Here is a 16,330-nt window from a genome sequence, read left to right on the forward strand (position 1 = left end):
CATTTATGTTAAAAAATATATCCTCCAAAATTACCAGTTGTCTTGGTCATTTTGTCTTCCTCAATTACCTGATAGTACGAGTAAAATTCTCTTGTGTACTGTCAAGCTTAAATGGAGTATCTATAGGATTCACACATGTTCAGTATCTGATGAAACACAGTAAGCTTTGGACATAAAGTAATAGATTTCAGGTGTAATGTTTTTACATCCAGTATTATGACATCATTTTAAGTCAGCTTTTTGCATTAACACCTTTTAATACATGAAGTTCCTAGAGTATATATTATTATATTTTATATAAAATCCAAACAAAAATCAAGATTATAAAAAACAGAAAGCATACCTGAAGCAACAACAACACTGTAATTGTCCTGAAATCCATTTTCTGCCTTAACTTTTTCTTTCTCCTCATGGTTTTTCTTTTCTTTGTCATCTTTCTGTTCACTAATTAGTTTAGCAGTGATACTTGGTGTATCTGTAAGAAAATATTACCTAAAATACACTGCTTTTCAAAATCATTAAGAAGGAAGCTAACCATTTTAGACAAGGATTAAACAAGATTTTATCATTAATATGAAGGCAATGTGAATTGATTTAGGAAAAACTGATGAGGTAAAGCCTGATATTCAATCCTTGCTGATACCAATGAAAGGGAATCACCACTGTTCATAAGCCAGGACACTTAAATTATTATCTCTAGAAAATATTACATTACAATAGTATTACCTCTTGAGGCAATGAAAAACCATTACCATTACATTTCTTTTATTGTAGGCACAGTTCAGTGTATTTGCAACAAACATGTAATTTGGTCCTCACAACATGCATATTAAGAAAGAATATTATTTTCAAAATAAGGAAACAGCCTGTAGCAAGGCTATGATACAACTTGTAAATGACAAATACACAATTCGAGCTGAGGGTTCATCCTAAAGCATTACGGTAGATTTCTTATTCTACAAATGGGAGTAGAAAGGAACAAGTTTCAATAATGAAGATTTGTTTTGCTGTTTTTAGTTAGGAAGCTTAGCGACTTTAAGAACGAATATTAAGCACTTTATTAAACTCTCAATATTTTGTTTCATTACTCTGGAATATGGCATGCTATTAAACATCAAGAAATGAATAACTAAAATGATCTGATTTGGCCATTAAGAAATCCAAAAACCTGGATGAACTTAGGAGTGACTTTCACCAGTGTGGATATGTTATACAGATTCTCTTTGCACTTTTCTAACTCACACAATTGTGATCTAATGCTTTTTTAATGTTAAAAAGGTGAAACAATTAAAATGATAAAATAGTACGTTTTCATTATCTCCTACGTTGTGCTTTCTTTGAACGTCTGAAAAATACCCCTGTGATGTCAATTTCTGAAGTTCCTTCCTAACCACAGTCTGCCTTTAGAGTTTCCGTTTCTTGTGTGAAATTTGAAAATTCTGTAAATACCATAAAATACATCATGCAACAATACATTTACTTTATTACAAAGGCAAAAACAGAAAGCTTAAATAAAATACTTTAAAAAATCACAAAATTAATTCAACACATAATCAGGAAAACCAGTAAAGATCATTAGGTGATAAGAACTTACATAGTATCATACCAATAAATGTCAAATACTAAAAGGTATCAGTAAAAAACATTCTTCTCAATAGTCTGTTTAAAATTGTTCTAGGGGCAGGGCACCTGGGTGGCTCAGTTGGTTGAGCATCCGACTTCGGCTCAGGTCATGATCTCACAGTCCATGAGTTCGAGCCCCGCGTCGGGCTCTGTGCTGACAGCTCGGAGCCTGAGGCCTGCTTCAGATTTTGTGTCTCCCTCTCTCTCTGCCCCTCCCCTGCTCATGCTTTGTCTCTCTGTCTCAAAAGTAAATAAAACATTTAAAAAAATATGTTAAAATTGTTCTAGGGGCACCTGGGTGGCTCAGTTGGTTAATGGTCCAACTCTTGATTTCAGCTCAGGTCACAATCTCATGGTTTGAGAGATAGAGCCCCATGTCAGGCTCTGTACTGAGAGCATGGAGCTTGCTTGGGATTCTCTCTCTGCTTCTCCCCCACTTGTGCACATGCGCCCTCTGTCTCAATAAATAAATAAACATGAAAAAAAATTTTAAATGGGGCCAGCGCCTGGGTGGTTCAGTCAGTTAAGCGTCTGACTTCCGCTCAGGTCATAATCTCGTGGCTTGTGAGTTCAAGCCACACGTTGGGTTCTGTGCTGACAGGTCAGAGCCTGGAACCTACTTTAGATTCTGTGTCTCCCTCTCTTTGCCCCACCCTTGCTCACACTCTGTCTCTGTTAGTCTCTCTCTCTCTCTCTCAAAAATAAACATTTAAAAACAATTTTTTTAACTAAAAAAAAAAATTGTTCTAGTTTGGATTACCACTTCTAATCAAGATGAAATAACAAAACCAGATTTACTCTACTACCTGAAATAACTAAAAACTAGGAAAATACATTAAACAGTTTTCACACAATGGCCATCAGGAAGGCCACAGAGTGATGCCTAGGTGAGTGGAAACTAAAGAGGTGAGCTCTAGGACTGCTCCAGCTCATTGCTAGAGTTTCCCAGGCCATAGATCAGCACAACTCAGAAGTCATCCAAGGTAAGGATATGGACTGGGAGTCCAGGAAGACAAAGATGGCTGGCTGCAGTTTTTAAGTCACATTGCTAGGGAGGAGAGATCTGCAGAGAGAAAGAGCTCCAGAGATCTACAGTCTCCTTTGGGTCTTTAGCGCATACAGATGAGTATTATATATGAGGAAACCACCAAAAGCCAACTTAAGTACTTCTCAAAAGGGGACCAACCCCAGAGTCTAAAATAAGGGCTGTAATATTTAGTGTTCTCAATGCCTAGTGAATTCCTAACATTTCTCAGATGGGTATTACCTCAGTAGTGAGGCCCAAGTAGCCTTAGACTTTCATTTTCAAATGTGGTACCCTACTTCTATTTCAATATAGTACCTTTTCAAAATTAAATTCATTAAAAACTTAGTTCCTTAGTCTCACCAAACACATTTCATGTGCTCAACAGCTACCGTACTAGACAGTACAAGTTTATTAAAAATGTCCATCATCACAAATAAGTTCTGCCTTAGTTTAAAAGGTGCTCTGTTCCTAACTAATAACATTTAAAAGCTAGATCTAAAAGAAGCAATCCATTTCCAAGTAATATAACTTTGTCCCAGAACAAAATAAAAAATATTTATTAAACTACAAAAATATCCAGCACCCAAAAGGTAAAAAAGTAGAAGTCCAATAAAATTTTCCAGGCAAATAAAGAAGCAATAGTATACAATCTATAATAAGGAACAAATAATCAACATAAACATGTTTAAAGGAAAGCTTATACACTTTAAAAAAGGACAAGGAGATATTAAAAAAGAACAAATTAGTAGGCACTACAGAGGAACAGAATTGAAGACAGAGCAATATAAATTATCCAAAAATTTTAAACACAGGGGGGAAAAAGAGGCAGGGGGTCAGGGTGGGGGAAATGAGCAGAGCTTCAGTGAGCTATGGAAGAACTTCAAGAGGCCTAATAAATGTGTAACCTGAATTACTCTACGTGAAGAGAGAAGCAGAGACAGAAAATATGAGAAAATATTTGTAAAAAAATGTCCAAATATGATGGAATCTATACACCCAGATTCAAGAAAGTCAACAAACCCACATCATAAGCAGCAAGAAACCACAAGGCATATAACAATCAAATTGCTTAAAAGCAATGACAGAAATTTGTAAAAGCAAAGATACTGACACATAACTATATTATTTGAAAGCAATGTAGTCAAAAGCTATGGGAAGTGGGTAAAATTATTAATTTTGGATTACTTGTTTTTATACATATTGATAAAATATATATGCACATGTAAATATATCATACCAAGTATGGCTAAAGATCATAAATACACTTTAAAGGACCAAAGCATTGCTAAATACAGGTTAAATTAGCACTTGCAAATTTTCCATGTTTGCTCAGGATGACTCTTTGTCTGACTTTTTACTAGGAGTAGTATTCTTAGAAAGTAATCAATTTATTTTTTAGATTTGTAGGTAATAAAGGTCATTACTTTTAATGACCTAATAAGACATTTTAGAAAACAGTATTCCTTTATAGTGAAGAAAAAGAAAAATATTAAATTTCCAGTTATTTTGTAATATAATGTCTATACTTTCCCATGATCGATAGGAAATAGCAATAACTGAACTTCAGTACTCTTGCCCACTTATCCTTCTTTCATTTAAATTAATTATTCATTTTTTTCTTCGTCACACACAAGGAACAATTTCAAGGCTATGATAGAAAAAAAGTCTATAAAATCAAATTTTCGAAAAAGTTTAGCTGTAACAAGATATGGCAGACATTTTCAAATAAGAACAAATGTTATTTATACAATTATAATAGTATTTGAACATTTTATTGTTTAACTTATAAAAAGGAAAGAATTATATAGTATTATGTACATACTTGTGTGGCTGCAGTGACTAAAACCAAGAAAGAATCTTTTCTACCTTATTTTCTCATAGCGATCACATCCATTCACATGGTTTAACTTACCATCTATGGATGGTAACAACTCCCAAATCTCTTCAACCCAGTTTTTTTCTAAACTTAGAAATTACAAAATAAGCTTTGTATTTCCCACTGATACATGGACATCAGCTTTTTTCTGAGATACTCCTAAGTTCCCAGCTATAGTACTTAGGTACTCCCTTCTAATGCATACAGATAGAAACATACTTACATTTATATTAGAATGCAAACATTATTTAATTTCATTTACGTTTTAAACAGCATAAGTAAGACCCTAATATTGAGGGGCAGGGTACAGGTCTTGCTTACTCTTACAGCCTGAGGACTTACACATAGAAGGTGCTCAATCAATTCACTCACTGATTTCATTCTCAGGATTTCTGAGAGGCAATCAAACTATCTACAGGCAATCAAACTATCTACAGTTGATCTGCATTCTGTCATCAAAACTGCTTATATTTTAATATAATACAAAGCCGTGTTTTAATAACCTGTATACTGTTTAAGGCCATCATCTTAGAATACAGGCAGGAAGCCTAGGGGATAATTTCTCTCTGCTTTCTTCACTATTATAAATAATAAGGTCACTAATCAAGTCTACCTACTTCATTTTCATCTCCTGACCATTCATTTCTTCCTGAGATCTAGTAAATATTTATTATTTAGAATCCTGTTATCCAACCTAATAGCCTGCAAATCACCTATTATAAAAAAGCCCTACGGTTTATTGTGAAAAAATTCCATCAATGGCTTCCCAAGGCTTGTCAACATTTCCAACTGTCCATTCTGTCAATTCTCCACACAACACACACCACAGCAAAAGAACTATGGGTGCTAGAAGGCAGCGCACATACACTTTGTCTCCTTTATCAGCTTCTTTCTCATGCTTGAAAATGTAAAGACATACTGACCTTTCTATTCATGAAATGGTTGCTGAGTGAGTAGATGCAGTAAAATAAAGTTACAAAACATAATAAAAATTTTATATAATGTAACATAAAGTTAAAGAAAAATCTTAATACTTAAATCTGACTTGCCTGACACTCTGTCAAGAACTTCTGATAACGTTGTTGAGACCGGCAAATGAAGTGTACGGAACTTATGGCCTGCTCCGTACATTGGATGTTGGATGACGTGGCTTGTAGCATTAATTCTACCTTTATACAGCTGAAAATTCAAAAGAAATCAAGAAGTGATTTTTTGGAAACATGTATCCTTACAAAACAATTTCAAAAGTTTTTCTAAAAGAATAAAAAGTGTAGATACACACAAAATATAAAGAGTATATTTTATATATTTTTGAAAGTATGGTACATTTGAAGGGTGCCTGGGTAGCTCAGTCAGTTAAGCATCCAACTTTGGCTCAGGTCATGATCTTGTGGTTCATAGGTTTGAGCCCCACATCGGGCTCTGTGCTGACAGCTTGAAGCTTGGAGCCTGCGTTGAATTCTGTGTCTCCCTCTCTCTCCGTCCCTCCCCCACTCATGCTTTCTCTCTTTCTTTCTTTCTTTCTCTCTCTCTCTCTCTCTCTCTCTCTCCCCCCCTCCCTCCCTCAAAAAGCAGCATTAAATATTTTTTTTTTAATGTGGTACATTTGACATCTGATTTGTTGCTCAACTTTTGTATTAGCACCACTGTACCTAATAATCTGTCACTCTTTCCCCCAACCAAATTATACTTTTCATGGTAGTGTATAATTAGGCTATTTATCACAAGAAGGGTTATCCAAAGAAGACTTGTAAGTCCTATCATTAAGTACCAAGGTTGTTCTAGTTTCAGTTTGCTATTTGAGAAATTAGGATGTAGAGGTAATTGCAGATTCTGATATGAAATTATAAAATATCTTTATACACAGCTAATATTAAGATTTAATTAAACTGTTAAAATACTCACTGGACAGGGAGACTGAAGAAACATTGTCACTTTCTCATCCTCCAGCATCAATTGCAAAAACAATCTACGTATAAACCCTGAAATGTTCCCTGATGTTGGAAGGTTCCCTCTTTGAGGAGACGTTTGAAAAAGTTCACAGAGGACCTGGCAAGTAAAGAGATTTAAAAATTAAGTGCACTATTTATCTGCAGCTGTGTACTTTCAAGAAAAAAAAAAAGATTATCCCCAGAGAAAATTTCTGTGGATAAACTACTACTACAGGGTTTTCACATAAATACCTGGTGTAACCAACTTACTTTCAACTTGAGTCAATATCAATGTGCTTACAATGCAATAAAAATTATGAAAAAAGGGTATTAAAAATATCAAACAAAGCCTTAACAAGAAGCTGAGAGATGATAATTAAGCCAGAAAGCAGTAAGACACAAAAGTTTCAGGCTACCCAGAGGTACAAACCAGATTTTCAAATTCTCATATCCATGACCTTGGTTAAAATTGATAATTTAGACATTTCCTTTAATTAGGCATATTAAGCAGATCAAGTTTGGCAATAATTAAATACTTTAGACACTCAAGTATCTTGCTATCCTTCTCAATAAAGTTAAATCATTCAGTATTTCTTGAAAATTATGTTAACTGTCTCTAGATAAAGGTCAAAACAGCTAGAAAGGAGCGGAATCTGGCAAAAATCAACTAGAATCGTCCTTGTAATAATTCTAGCTTTCAAGATTTTTGTCCCCATGGACTTAAAACAATAAAATCATCTCTCATATTTTTAGTGAGATCTGTCAGGAGTCTCCTATCTGAAATCTACCCTAATGTCTGCTTCATTAGAAGCAAACTAAAAGTCATAGCAAGTCAGTTACAACAAAATACAATACTCCACTGCAGATGAGATGACACCTTCAAGTGGTCAATCGTCTTTCAGCAGCCCGTACTGTTCTTCTGGTTTGTCCTCTTTATGGGGGGCAGGGGGAGATGAGTTTAAAAAGAGGAATGTATGATCTATAGCTAGAATCGCTGTGAATTTGCCCATTATCTCATCAAAAGGAATATGTGACAGTTGAGAGGAAGAGGGAAGATATATCAAGACTTTATTTTAATTAGTTTCAATTTAGATCTCTAAATGGACCGTATCCCAATCTTCATTATCACCTGTAATACATACCCCTTTCTCAACTAATTTCATTAGTGTTATTTAACATTGTATTAAAATAATAAGATGCCTAAAACTTAAGCTGGTATTTCTAATCTTACCTGGGCCATCAGTTTTTGATTATGAGGGTGGCATGAAATGCACTGCAGGAAGAATGCAACAGTGGCGTTCTCAATAGCTGTCCTCTGTTGAGTAGTCAATCCTGTTGGAGCAGCTGAAGAAAGAGAGGCCGATCTTGCACTAGTCTGTTGTTGTGCACCTAAATTATGTCCTCCAGAAGCGGACCCAGAATGACACAATAAAAACAGAAGTGCTGTCCACAGTGGATTGACCTCAGACCCACCAAGCCAGTCTTTCATAACATGGCTACTGCCAACTTCTGTCAAAAACCTAAGAATGGGAGCAACCAGGTCTGCTGTGATAGGCATCTTATTACATTGTTGTGCAACATGATGCCGCCTGAGCTTGTCCTGGGAAGTATCTATTGACTGAGCAATGCTTTCTGAGTAAGAAATGTGACTGAAGCAGAAAGTAGCCAGACTCCTCACAAGAAGAGAAGGCAAACCTGAGTCCAATAATTGTTTGATAGCTTCTGGAGATTGAGAAGAGGATGCAAGGGTTGCCAAATGTGATTCAGTTAGTGCAAGAGGCGCTTGTGCGTTTTTAGAGTCATCTGTTAAGGATGAAGTAAGATCTTGCTTTTTGCTATCATCAGTCATGGACAGTCTGTGGTGACACTGCACTGGAGGAGGGGTAATCCCCATCCAGCCCATGAGCAAAGAAAAATAATTTGGGTGTATATGACACATTGAGCAAAGTAGACTGTCAACAGCTTTCTTCAAAACCATATTGCAGGGAAGAGACATGGACCAATTAAAAAGTAACCTAGGGGAATAAAAGACACCAGGTTAATATTATATACGTATCTTTAGAAAGACCTCATTTTTCCAATAGTAATATTAGAAATCAACATACACCGTATAAAATCATGACAGCTATAAAAGTATATGTTTTATTTGACACAGAATACTGTAAGATTTCATGATGACTGCTTTGATATACATTATTTAGGTATTTAGGCAGATGAAGTTAGATTAGACTTGTAAAACCAGTACAGAAAATCAAGAGATCTGTATTTAAATGTATCTACCGCTCTATGTGTGACCTCAAAAAAGTTACATAAAGAAAAAGTGGAGTTGTGCCTGGGTGGCTCAGTCAGTTAAGTGTCCAACTCTTGATTTCAGCTCAGGCCATGATCTCATGGTTCCTGAGTTTCAGCCCAGCATCAGGCTCTGCATTGACAAGGTGGAACCTGCTTGGGATTCTCTCTCTCCCTCTGCCCCTCCACATTTGCGCAGTCTCTCAAAATAAATAAATAAACTTAAAGAAAGAAAGAAAGAAAGAAAGAAACATTGAAAAATTACACAAAAGAGATGTTCAGATTGAATTTGACATGATTGATGGCTTAAAATTCACGTTTGCAAATCAAAAACTATTAGTAAGTTTCATTAATAACTCGTGGGTTATGCCAATTGAGAAGACCAAATATGAAAATGACGGACTAAAAAGGACAAAAGGCCAGTCTTTTATTAGGTCATGGAACTCCTCAGAAATAAATATAATATTCTGTTATAGACTTAGCAATTACAGGCGCTAAGTTCAGCAAAGCCCTAAGTATGATAAAGAAATGTGGGTAAGTGGAAACTGCCAAAAGAACAATCCTATCAGATAACTAGAAAGTAGTAAAAACAACTAACCATAAAAACTCTCTAAAGTAGTAAGTCTTTCAAAATTTCCAATTAAAATTTACTCCTTAAATAGCTGTACATTAAGGATAAAAAAACAATCTGGGGGTGCCTGGGTGACTCAGTCAGTTAAGCGTCCCATTCTTGATTTCGGCTCAGGTCATGATCTCACAGTTGTGGGACTGAGCCCCGTGTTGGGCTCCATGCTGGGGATGGAATCTGCTTGAGATTTTCTCTCTTCCTTGTCCCTCCCCTGTTGGCATGTGCACAAGCCCAATAAAAAAGTCTGGTGGGTAAATTTGCAAAAAAGAATAAATACTATGACCTGTAGGAACACATACATTAAACTCTTCAATTTTAGGTGGGAGAAAGCAAGCAATGACACTAATATTTCTTCTTAGTGGAGATAAATCTAATTAAATTTGTAAGCACCTAATTTCAAAATTATACATGATTCTACATAACTACTACTTTCAAAGTATTATTAGTATCCAAACAAGCATATAAAATACCATTTCATCAAGTGAAAACCTGTAACAATCTGCTAACGGAGAAAAAAGGATTTCAAAAATCGTACTTACTCAAAGAGGTCTCGGTCCAGCAGCGCTGGTAAATCGTACTCTACAAGCAGTTCATAACTATGCCACAGAATTGCTGCTACACAGTGCAAATGAGAAGGAGATGGCATGAGAAGACCATACTCTACTGTCGAAGAGTTAGGGCACATGTAGCTCATCCTGCCACTTCTCCTCATAGCAGCCACTCTTGCAGAATCACTGACCCATTTTAACAAGGCCTGAATTCTTAAAAGAAAATGAATTCAAATAACCAATTATACCACAACTGACATTTAATATGGATAAATACCACCATTTCAAGTAAGCACTGTATTTATGAGAGTCATATACTAATGTTCTTGGTACTTTTAATCTAAACTAGGAAGGAAAAGGAACTTATGTAAGCAAAATGGACATAGTAGTTCTACTTCTCCAATAACCTTACTAATCTTAACTGATGAAAATGTTTGAAATAACATATGATAACATATAATTTATGTTATGCAAATAAACACTGGGTAATTTCTTAACTCACTTACCAAAAAAACCCTATAAATATCTGGACTTACAGGATACAAAACTTAACAAATTCATGGTCTCCTGTAAATTTTCTTTCATCTTATAACAAATCCACACAACCCAGAATAGTAATCTGGGGCTAATTCTTTATTGTGCAGAATCTCATGCAACACAGCATGTCTTACTCCCCTGGCCCCCAACCATTAAATACTACTAGCAGTCACCCACCCCCCTGCACTCTGACAACAGAATATAGCCCCAACGTAAGTACTTTTTCTCAAGTGTCACCCTACCCTTAATACCCTGGAGTTGGGAGGAATACTGAGAACAACATTTAAAAAAAAATTTTTTTAAGTTTATTATTTATTTTGAGAGAGAGCATGAGCAGGGGAGAAGATGAGAGAGAGAGAGAGAGAGAGAGAGAGAGAGAGAGAGAGAGAGAGAGAGAATCTGGAGGAGGCTCTACAGAGTCACTGCAGGGGTCTGAACTCACGAAACTGTGAGATCGTGACCTGAGCTGAAATGAAGAGTCGGACACTTAACTGACTGAGCCACCCAGGCGCCCAGAGAATAACATCTTTTTTTTTTTTAATTTTTTTTTTTAAACATTTATTATTTTTGAGAAAGAGCATGAACGGGGGAGGGGCAGAGAGAGAGGGAGACAGAGAATCGGAATCAGGCTCCAGGCTCTGAGCCATCAGCCCAGAGCCCGACGCAGGGCTCGAACTCATGGACCACGAGATGGTGACCTGAGCCGAAGTCAGACGCTCAACCGACTGAGCCACCCAGGCGCCCCATAGAGTAACATCTTTTAAAGCAATATGGCTTTGGAGTTTATAAGATTCTTTGCTTCAGGTTACAAGAAATGGGGGTAGGAAGGTATATAATGCTACTTAAACCCCTTCTCTGCTCTGAACAAGACCCCTTATTTTACTGTTTTTTTTAATATATATTTTTAAGTTTTTATTTATTTATTTTGAGACAGAGAGGGAGGGAGAGAGGGAGGGAAGGGCAGAGAGAGAGGGATAGAAAGAAAGCAGGTCCTGCACTGTGGGCATGAAGCGACGTGGAGCTCAAACTCACGAACCATGAGATCATGACCTGAGATGAAACCAAGAGTCAGATGCTTAACCAACTGAGCCACCCAGTCGCCCCCAGACAAGACCCTTTAAATTTCATATGATTGGAAATAAATATAAGTCAGAAAAAGAGAAAGCAGATGAGGTAATTGGGAAAGAGTAAAATTTTCTCAGTGTGCGGAAGCCAATAATTTTGTTATTATATCAGTTCTAAAACATTTATGTTTTAAAAAGTATTATGCAGTGAGAACAATTTTATTTAGGGTAGTTTTCCTATGACCAAAAAAAAAAAAAAACACAAAGAACTATTAAAGAATTAAATAATTGTAAGATATTTTAAGAAAGTTGTTCTAGAAAAATATTTAAAATTAATATTTTATGGGGCGGCCTGGGTGTCTAAGTGCGTTAGGCGTCCGACTTCAGCTCAGGTGATGGTCTCACTGTTCGTGGGTTCAAGCCCTACGTCGGGCTCTATGCTAATAGCTCAGAGTCTGGAGCCTGCTTCAGATTGTGTCTCCCTCTCTCTCTCTCTGCCTTTGCCCTGCTCGCTCTCTGTCTCTCTCTCAAAATAAATAAGCATTAAAAAAATAAAATTAATTTTTTAATTCTTTCTTACCTCATTAGCCATTATAATTTGAATTTGGCACAATTTATTCTATCAAAAAATATTCCAGGGGCGCCCAAGTGGCTGAGTGAGTTTAGCATCCAACTTCAGCTCAGGTCATGATCTCACAGTACGTGGGTTCGAGCCCCATGTCAGGCTCTGTGCTGACAGCTCAGAGCCTGGAGGCTGCTTCCGATTGTGTCTCCCTCTCTCTGTGCCTCTCCCCCACTAACACTTTGTCTCTCTCTCAAAAAGAAACATCAAAAAAAAAATTCCAAAAAATTCCAATCTATTTTTAAATATAATAATATTACTTATGTGAAGCAAAAAGCTTTATAGAAAAGAATTCAGCTTATTTAATATCTTGAAGTTACCATGCTGGAAATAAATTTACTTCATTAAATGCCATTTGAACATTCTTCATCGGAGAGTATGAAAGCAACCAGCCTAAAATAAGTTAAAGCTTATTACATTATCAGTGATTAAAGTATCAAAATTTACTAGGCACCTGCCACGCCTGACACTACCCCAAATCCCCAAGTCTGACCTATGTAAATTGTCCCTTGTGAGTGACACTATTCTGTCTCCCCAATACAAGGCAAAAAGCTGGATTCAATGAACTTGGATATTCTAGTATCTAGCGCAGTGCCACGCACACAGCAACTATTCAGTAAATACCAATAAAATGAGTTAAGTACCCACAAAATTAATGATTTGTTAATAACTTATAAACAAACTAACAAAATATCAAATGATTTTCTTGAATATTAACCAAAATATTAAAGGATAGCATTAACTCAGAAAATAGTAAAGATTAATTGTTTATGGAGTCACACATTCTATAAATGGTATTCTGGTACTGATATATGATATATATAAAACAAGAGAATGACAAATCATCACCCAAAATTTGTCAACAAAAACGTGTCTCAAAAATACTTGGGAAGTTCTTCTCAATGTGGAGGTAGAAGACATCAAAGAAAAGGTACATTAGTAAAACCCATCCAAAATTACCTATATGTAAACCATCACTAAATATTTAGGTGAGATGTTCAAATATTATTTACTTTGTATGACAACATTTCACCTTGCAGTAGGAAGGAGATAGAAGGTAGAGAGCTAATGAAAAACTGTCAATGAATATTACAAATAATAAGTAATCAAAAAAAACATTACTTTTGTCAAAATAATCTAGGTGCCTAATATGGACACAATATTCTAATATTCATACACAGGTAGTAAATGCTACCTAAGATTGTATGATTTGACAGCACCACAACTTAACAAAGATCTCCTAACAACATGGTTCATATAAAAACATGTAATATTTTGGGGCGCCTGAGTGGCTCAGTCACTTAAACGTCTGGCTCTTGATTTCGATTCATGTCATGATCTCATTGTTTGTGCGACTAGCCCGGCATTGGGCTCTGTGTTGACAGCGTGGAACCTGCTTGGGATTCTCTCTCTCCCTCTCTCTCTGCCCCTTCCTCACTTGTGCTCTCTCTTGAAGTAAATAAACATTTCAAAACCTGTAATATTTTATTCCATTCCATTTGTCAAAAGTAATACTGATTATAATTCTATTTCCATTCAAATTTGCTTAAGATATGTCCAAATACATAAAAATTGATGTTTAATGTTCACAAAAGTTTCTAGAAGTTATATCATGTAAAGCATACAGGTATATGTCCAATATAATCAACAGTCTTGACTTTTACGAAACAACCTAAGGAGAAAGTATTAGAAGTAACGTTCGCTATCACATAACTGTGTGTAAGTGTGTCCTTAAATAATAAACAGTGATCTCAGTGTCCGTGAGTTCAAGCCCTGCATCGGGCTCTGTGCTGACAGCATGGAGCCTGCTTGGGATTCTCTGTCTCCCTGTCTCTCTGTCTCACCCCCACTCACTCTCTCTCTCTCTCTCTCAAAATAAATAAATATTAAAAAATTAATTAATTTTAAAAAAGGAAAAAAAGAAACAGAACAAAACAAAAAAACAAGATCAACATATACCTGTCTTTTGTTCCAGGATCCTGAGTTGTTCCAAGCTGGTAAAGAATATCTATCGTAGAATCGGAAGAGAGTCCATTCAGTCTTCCAAAAAGTAAAGGGCTGTTTAGATCTTGCAATAAAGAACCAAAAGAAAGTTTGCTAAATAAGCAAATGGTATAGGAACATTTGCTCAATTTAATTTTAAATTGTTAATTAAAAATTACGCTTCCATAAATTACAGCAACAACAACAAAAAAACTCCAAGGACATTGAAGCCATAATGGAAATTAATTTCAGAAACAGATTTCATCACAAAGATTAAGTGATTAAGTAACTGTCACTATTTTGCAGATAGGTAAAAATTAAAGTATCAAAGTTAACGGTGGTCACCTGTAGGATCACTGCCTGATGCTGCACAGTTTCTCAGGAGAATGTCTATGAGCTTCAGGCCAATCCTTGTGGACTGCAGTCCTATCTTTACAAGCACAACCTCAATGTTGGGTGAGTGCATCCCACAGTACGGGGACATCAGTAAGGCAGCACAAGTCTGCAGCAGATTAGCAGTAGGTGCAGCCGCACTCGCCATCATTCCTTCCAGATCACTTATGTGAGTAAGGCAATGATGCAATAACCGTAACCAGCCGATACTGAAAAAGACAACACAAAGCAGCTTACGTGGTAAATTCAAGTAGCTCAGATTATTTCTGGGGTAAAACAAAATTGAAAAATCAGCATGTTGTGTCTCATAAATAACACAAATCTTCGTTTAAAAAATGCTAGAACATGAAGAAGGACTTAAACACAGTTAAGTTTCCTCCATAGTGTAACAAATAAAAATACTTAACCACTAACAGCATTTAGGAACTACTTGCCTTTTGTTCAACCAGTCAAAAAACTTTTTTGTATTTTTTTAAAATAGGCTCCACGTGCAATGTGGAGCTTGAATTCATGACCCTAAGATCAAGGGTCACATGCTCTCCTGACTGAACCAGCCAGGTGCCCAGTCAGAAAATGTTTTTTTTATATATACACATATATGTTTAAATATAAAATGCATAGGATTATAGCCTTGTGAAACTATAAAGTCTTGGCAGCTTGAGAATAAAAAAACCCAAATTTTCTTATCAGGCAAAACTTTCAATAGAACCAGTGTATAACATTTTCAACTATCAAAATATACCAGATAAATGTGAATTAAAGGACATATTCAGGTCCTTGTTTATTTGGTCAATTTGTATGGCTCAAATCTAACCTTTCCACTCATTGCCATTTAGGAATTATCATACAAGACTAGGTCTCTGTCTATATGGTCAATTTGTATGGCTCAGATGTATCCTGGTGACAGGCATGTGGAAATTCATATATTAGACTCTGATCCAAAGAACAGAAATCCATACCCACAGATACTACACATTGTACATACCTCAAGAATTAAACACACATAAATTTCAATTTTAACCACCCTCCAAGTTCTGGTTCTAAAGAATCATTATCTCTATCACATCTAATAAAATTACAGCGCTGTATAACCTACCTATGGAACAAAGGACTTCCTAAGCCCTAAAACAGAAACCATAGAATAAATAATTTCATAAAAAGCTCAGAAAGCTTTTTTTAAGAATCAGACATAAGGGGTGCCTGGGTGGCTCAGCTGGTTGAGTATCTGACTTTAGCTTAGGTCATGATCTCACGGTTCATGGACTCAAGCCCCACATGAGCTCCCTGCTGTCACTGTGGAGTCTGCCTCAGATCCTCTGTCCCCATCTCTCTCTGCCCCTTCCCTGCTCACACATGCTCACACTCTCTCTCAAAAATAAATAAAACATTGGGAATGCAAGCTGGTGCAGCCACTCTGGAAACCAGTATGGAGGTTCCTCAAAAAACTAAAAATAGAACTACCCTATGACCCAGCAATTGCACTACTAAGCATTTATCCAAGGGATACAGGTGTGCTGTTTCGAAAGGACACATGCAGCCCAACATTTATAGCAGCACTATCAACAATAGCGAAAGTATGGAAGGAGCCCAAATGTCCATCGATGGATGAATGGATAAAGATGTGGTGTATATATATACAATGGAGTATTACTCGGCAATCAAAATGAGTGAAATCTTGCCATTTGCAACTACATGGATGGAACTGGAGGGTATTATGCTAAGTGAAATTAGAGAAAGACAAAAATCACATGACTTCACTCCTATGAGGACTTTGTAAGATACAAAACAGATGAACATAAGGGAAGGGAA

At 36.2% G+C, this 16,330-nt stretch overlaps 1 protein-coding gene across 9 annotated transcripts in view; it reads right to left on the reverse strand.

Moving 5' to 3' along the window:
- The window catches only part of BIRC6 (baculoviral IAP repeat containing 6), a 224,370-nt gene that overhangs the window by 74,276 nt on the left and 133,764 nt on the right, over positions 1-16,330 (reverse strand). For all 9 annotated transcript variants that reach the window (XR_006200904.1, XM_042933289.1, XM_042933288.1 and 6 more), the window contains 7 exons: positions 14,474-14,730; positions 14,105-14,213; positions 9,914-10,135; positions 7,689-8,472; positions 6,432-6,575; positions 5,576-5,705; positions 344-475 (listed from right to left, as the gene is read on the reverse strand). Coding sequence is in view for 8 of the 9 variants with exons in the window: in XM_042933289.1 (XP_042789223.1) it covers positions 344-475; positions 5,576-5,705; positions 6,432-6,575; positions 7,689-8,472; positions 9,914-10,135; positions 14,105-14,213; positions 14,474-14,730 (1,778 nt within the window). In the remaining variant the exon portion in view is untranslated. The remainder of the gene's footprint in view (positions 1-343; positions 476-5,575; positions 5,706-6,431; positions 6,576-7,688; positions 8,473-9,913; positions 10,136-14,104; positions 14,214-14,473; positions 14,731-16,330) is intronic.

Source organism: Panthera leo, chromosome A3 (assembly GCF_018350215.1).
Source record: "Panthera leo isolate Ple1 chromosome A3, P.leo_Ple1_pat1.1, whole genome shotgun sequence".
Lineage (NCBI taxonomy): Eukaryota > Metazoa > Chordata > Mammalia > Carnivora > Felidae > Panthera > Panthera leo.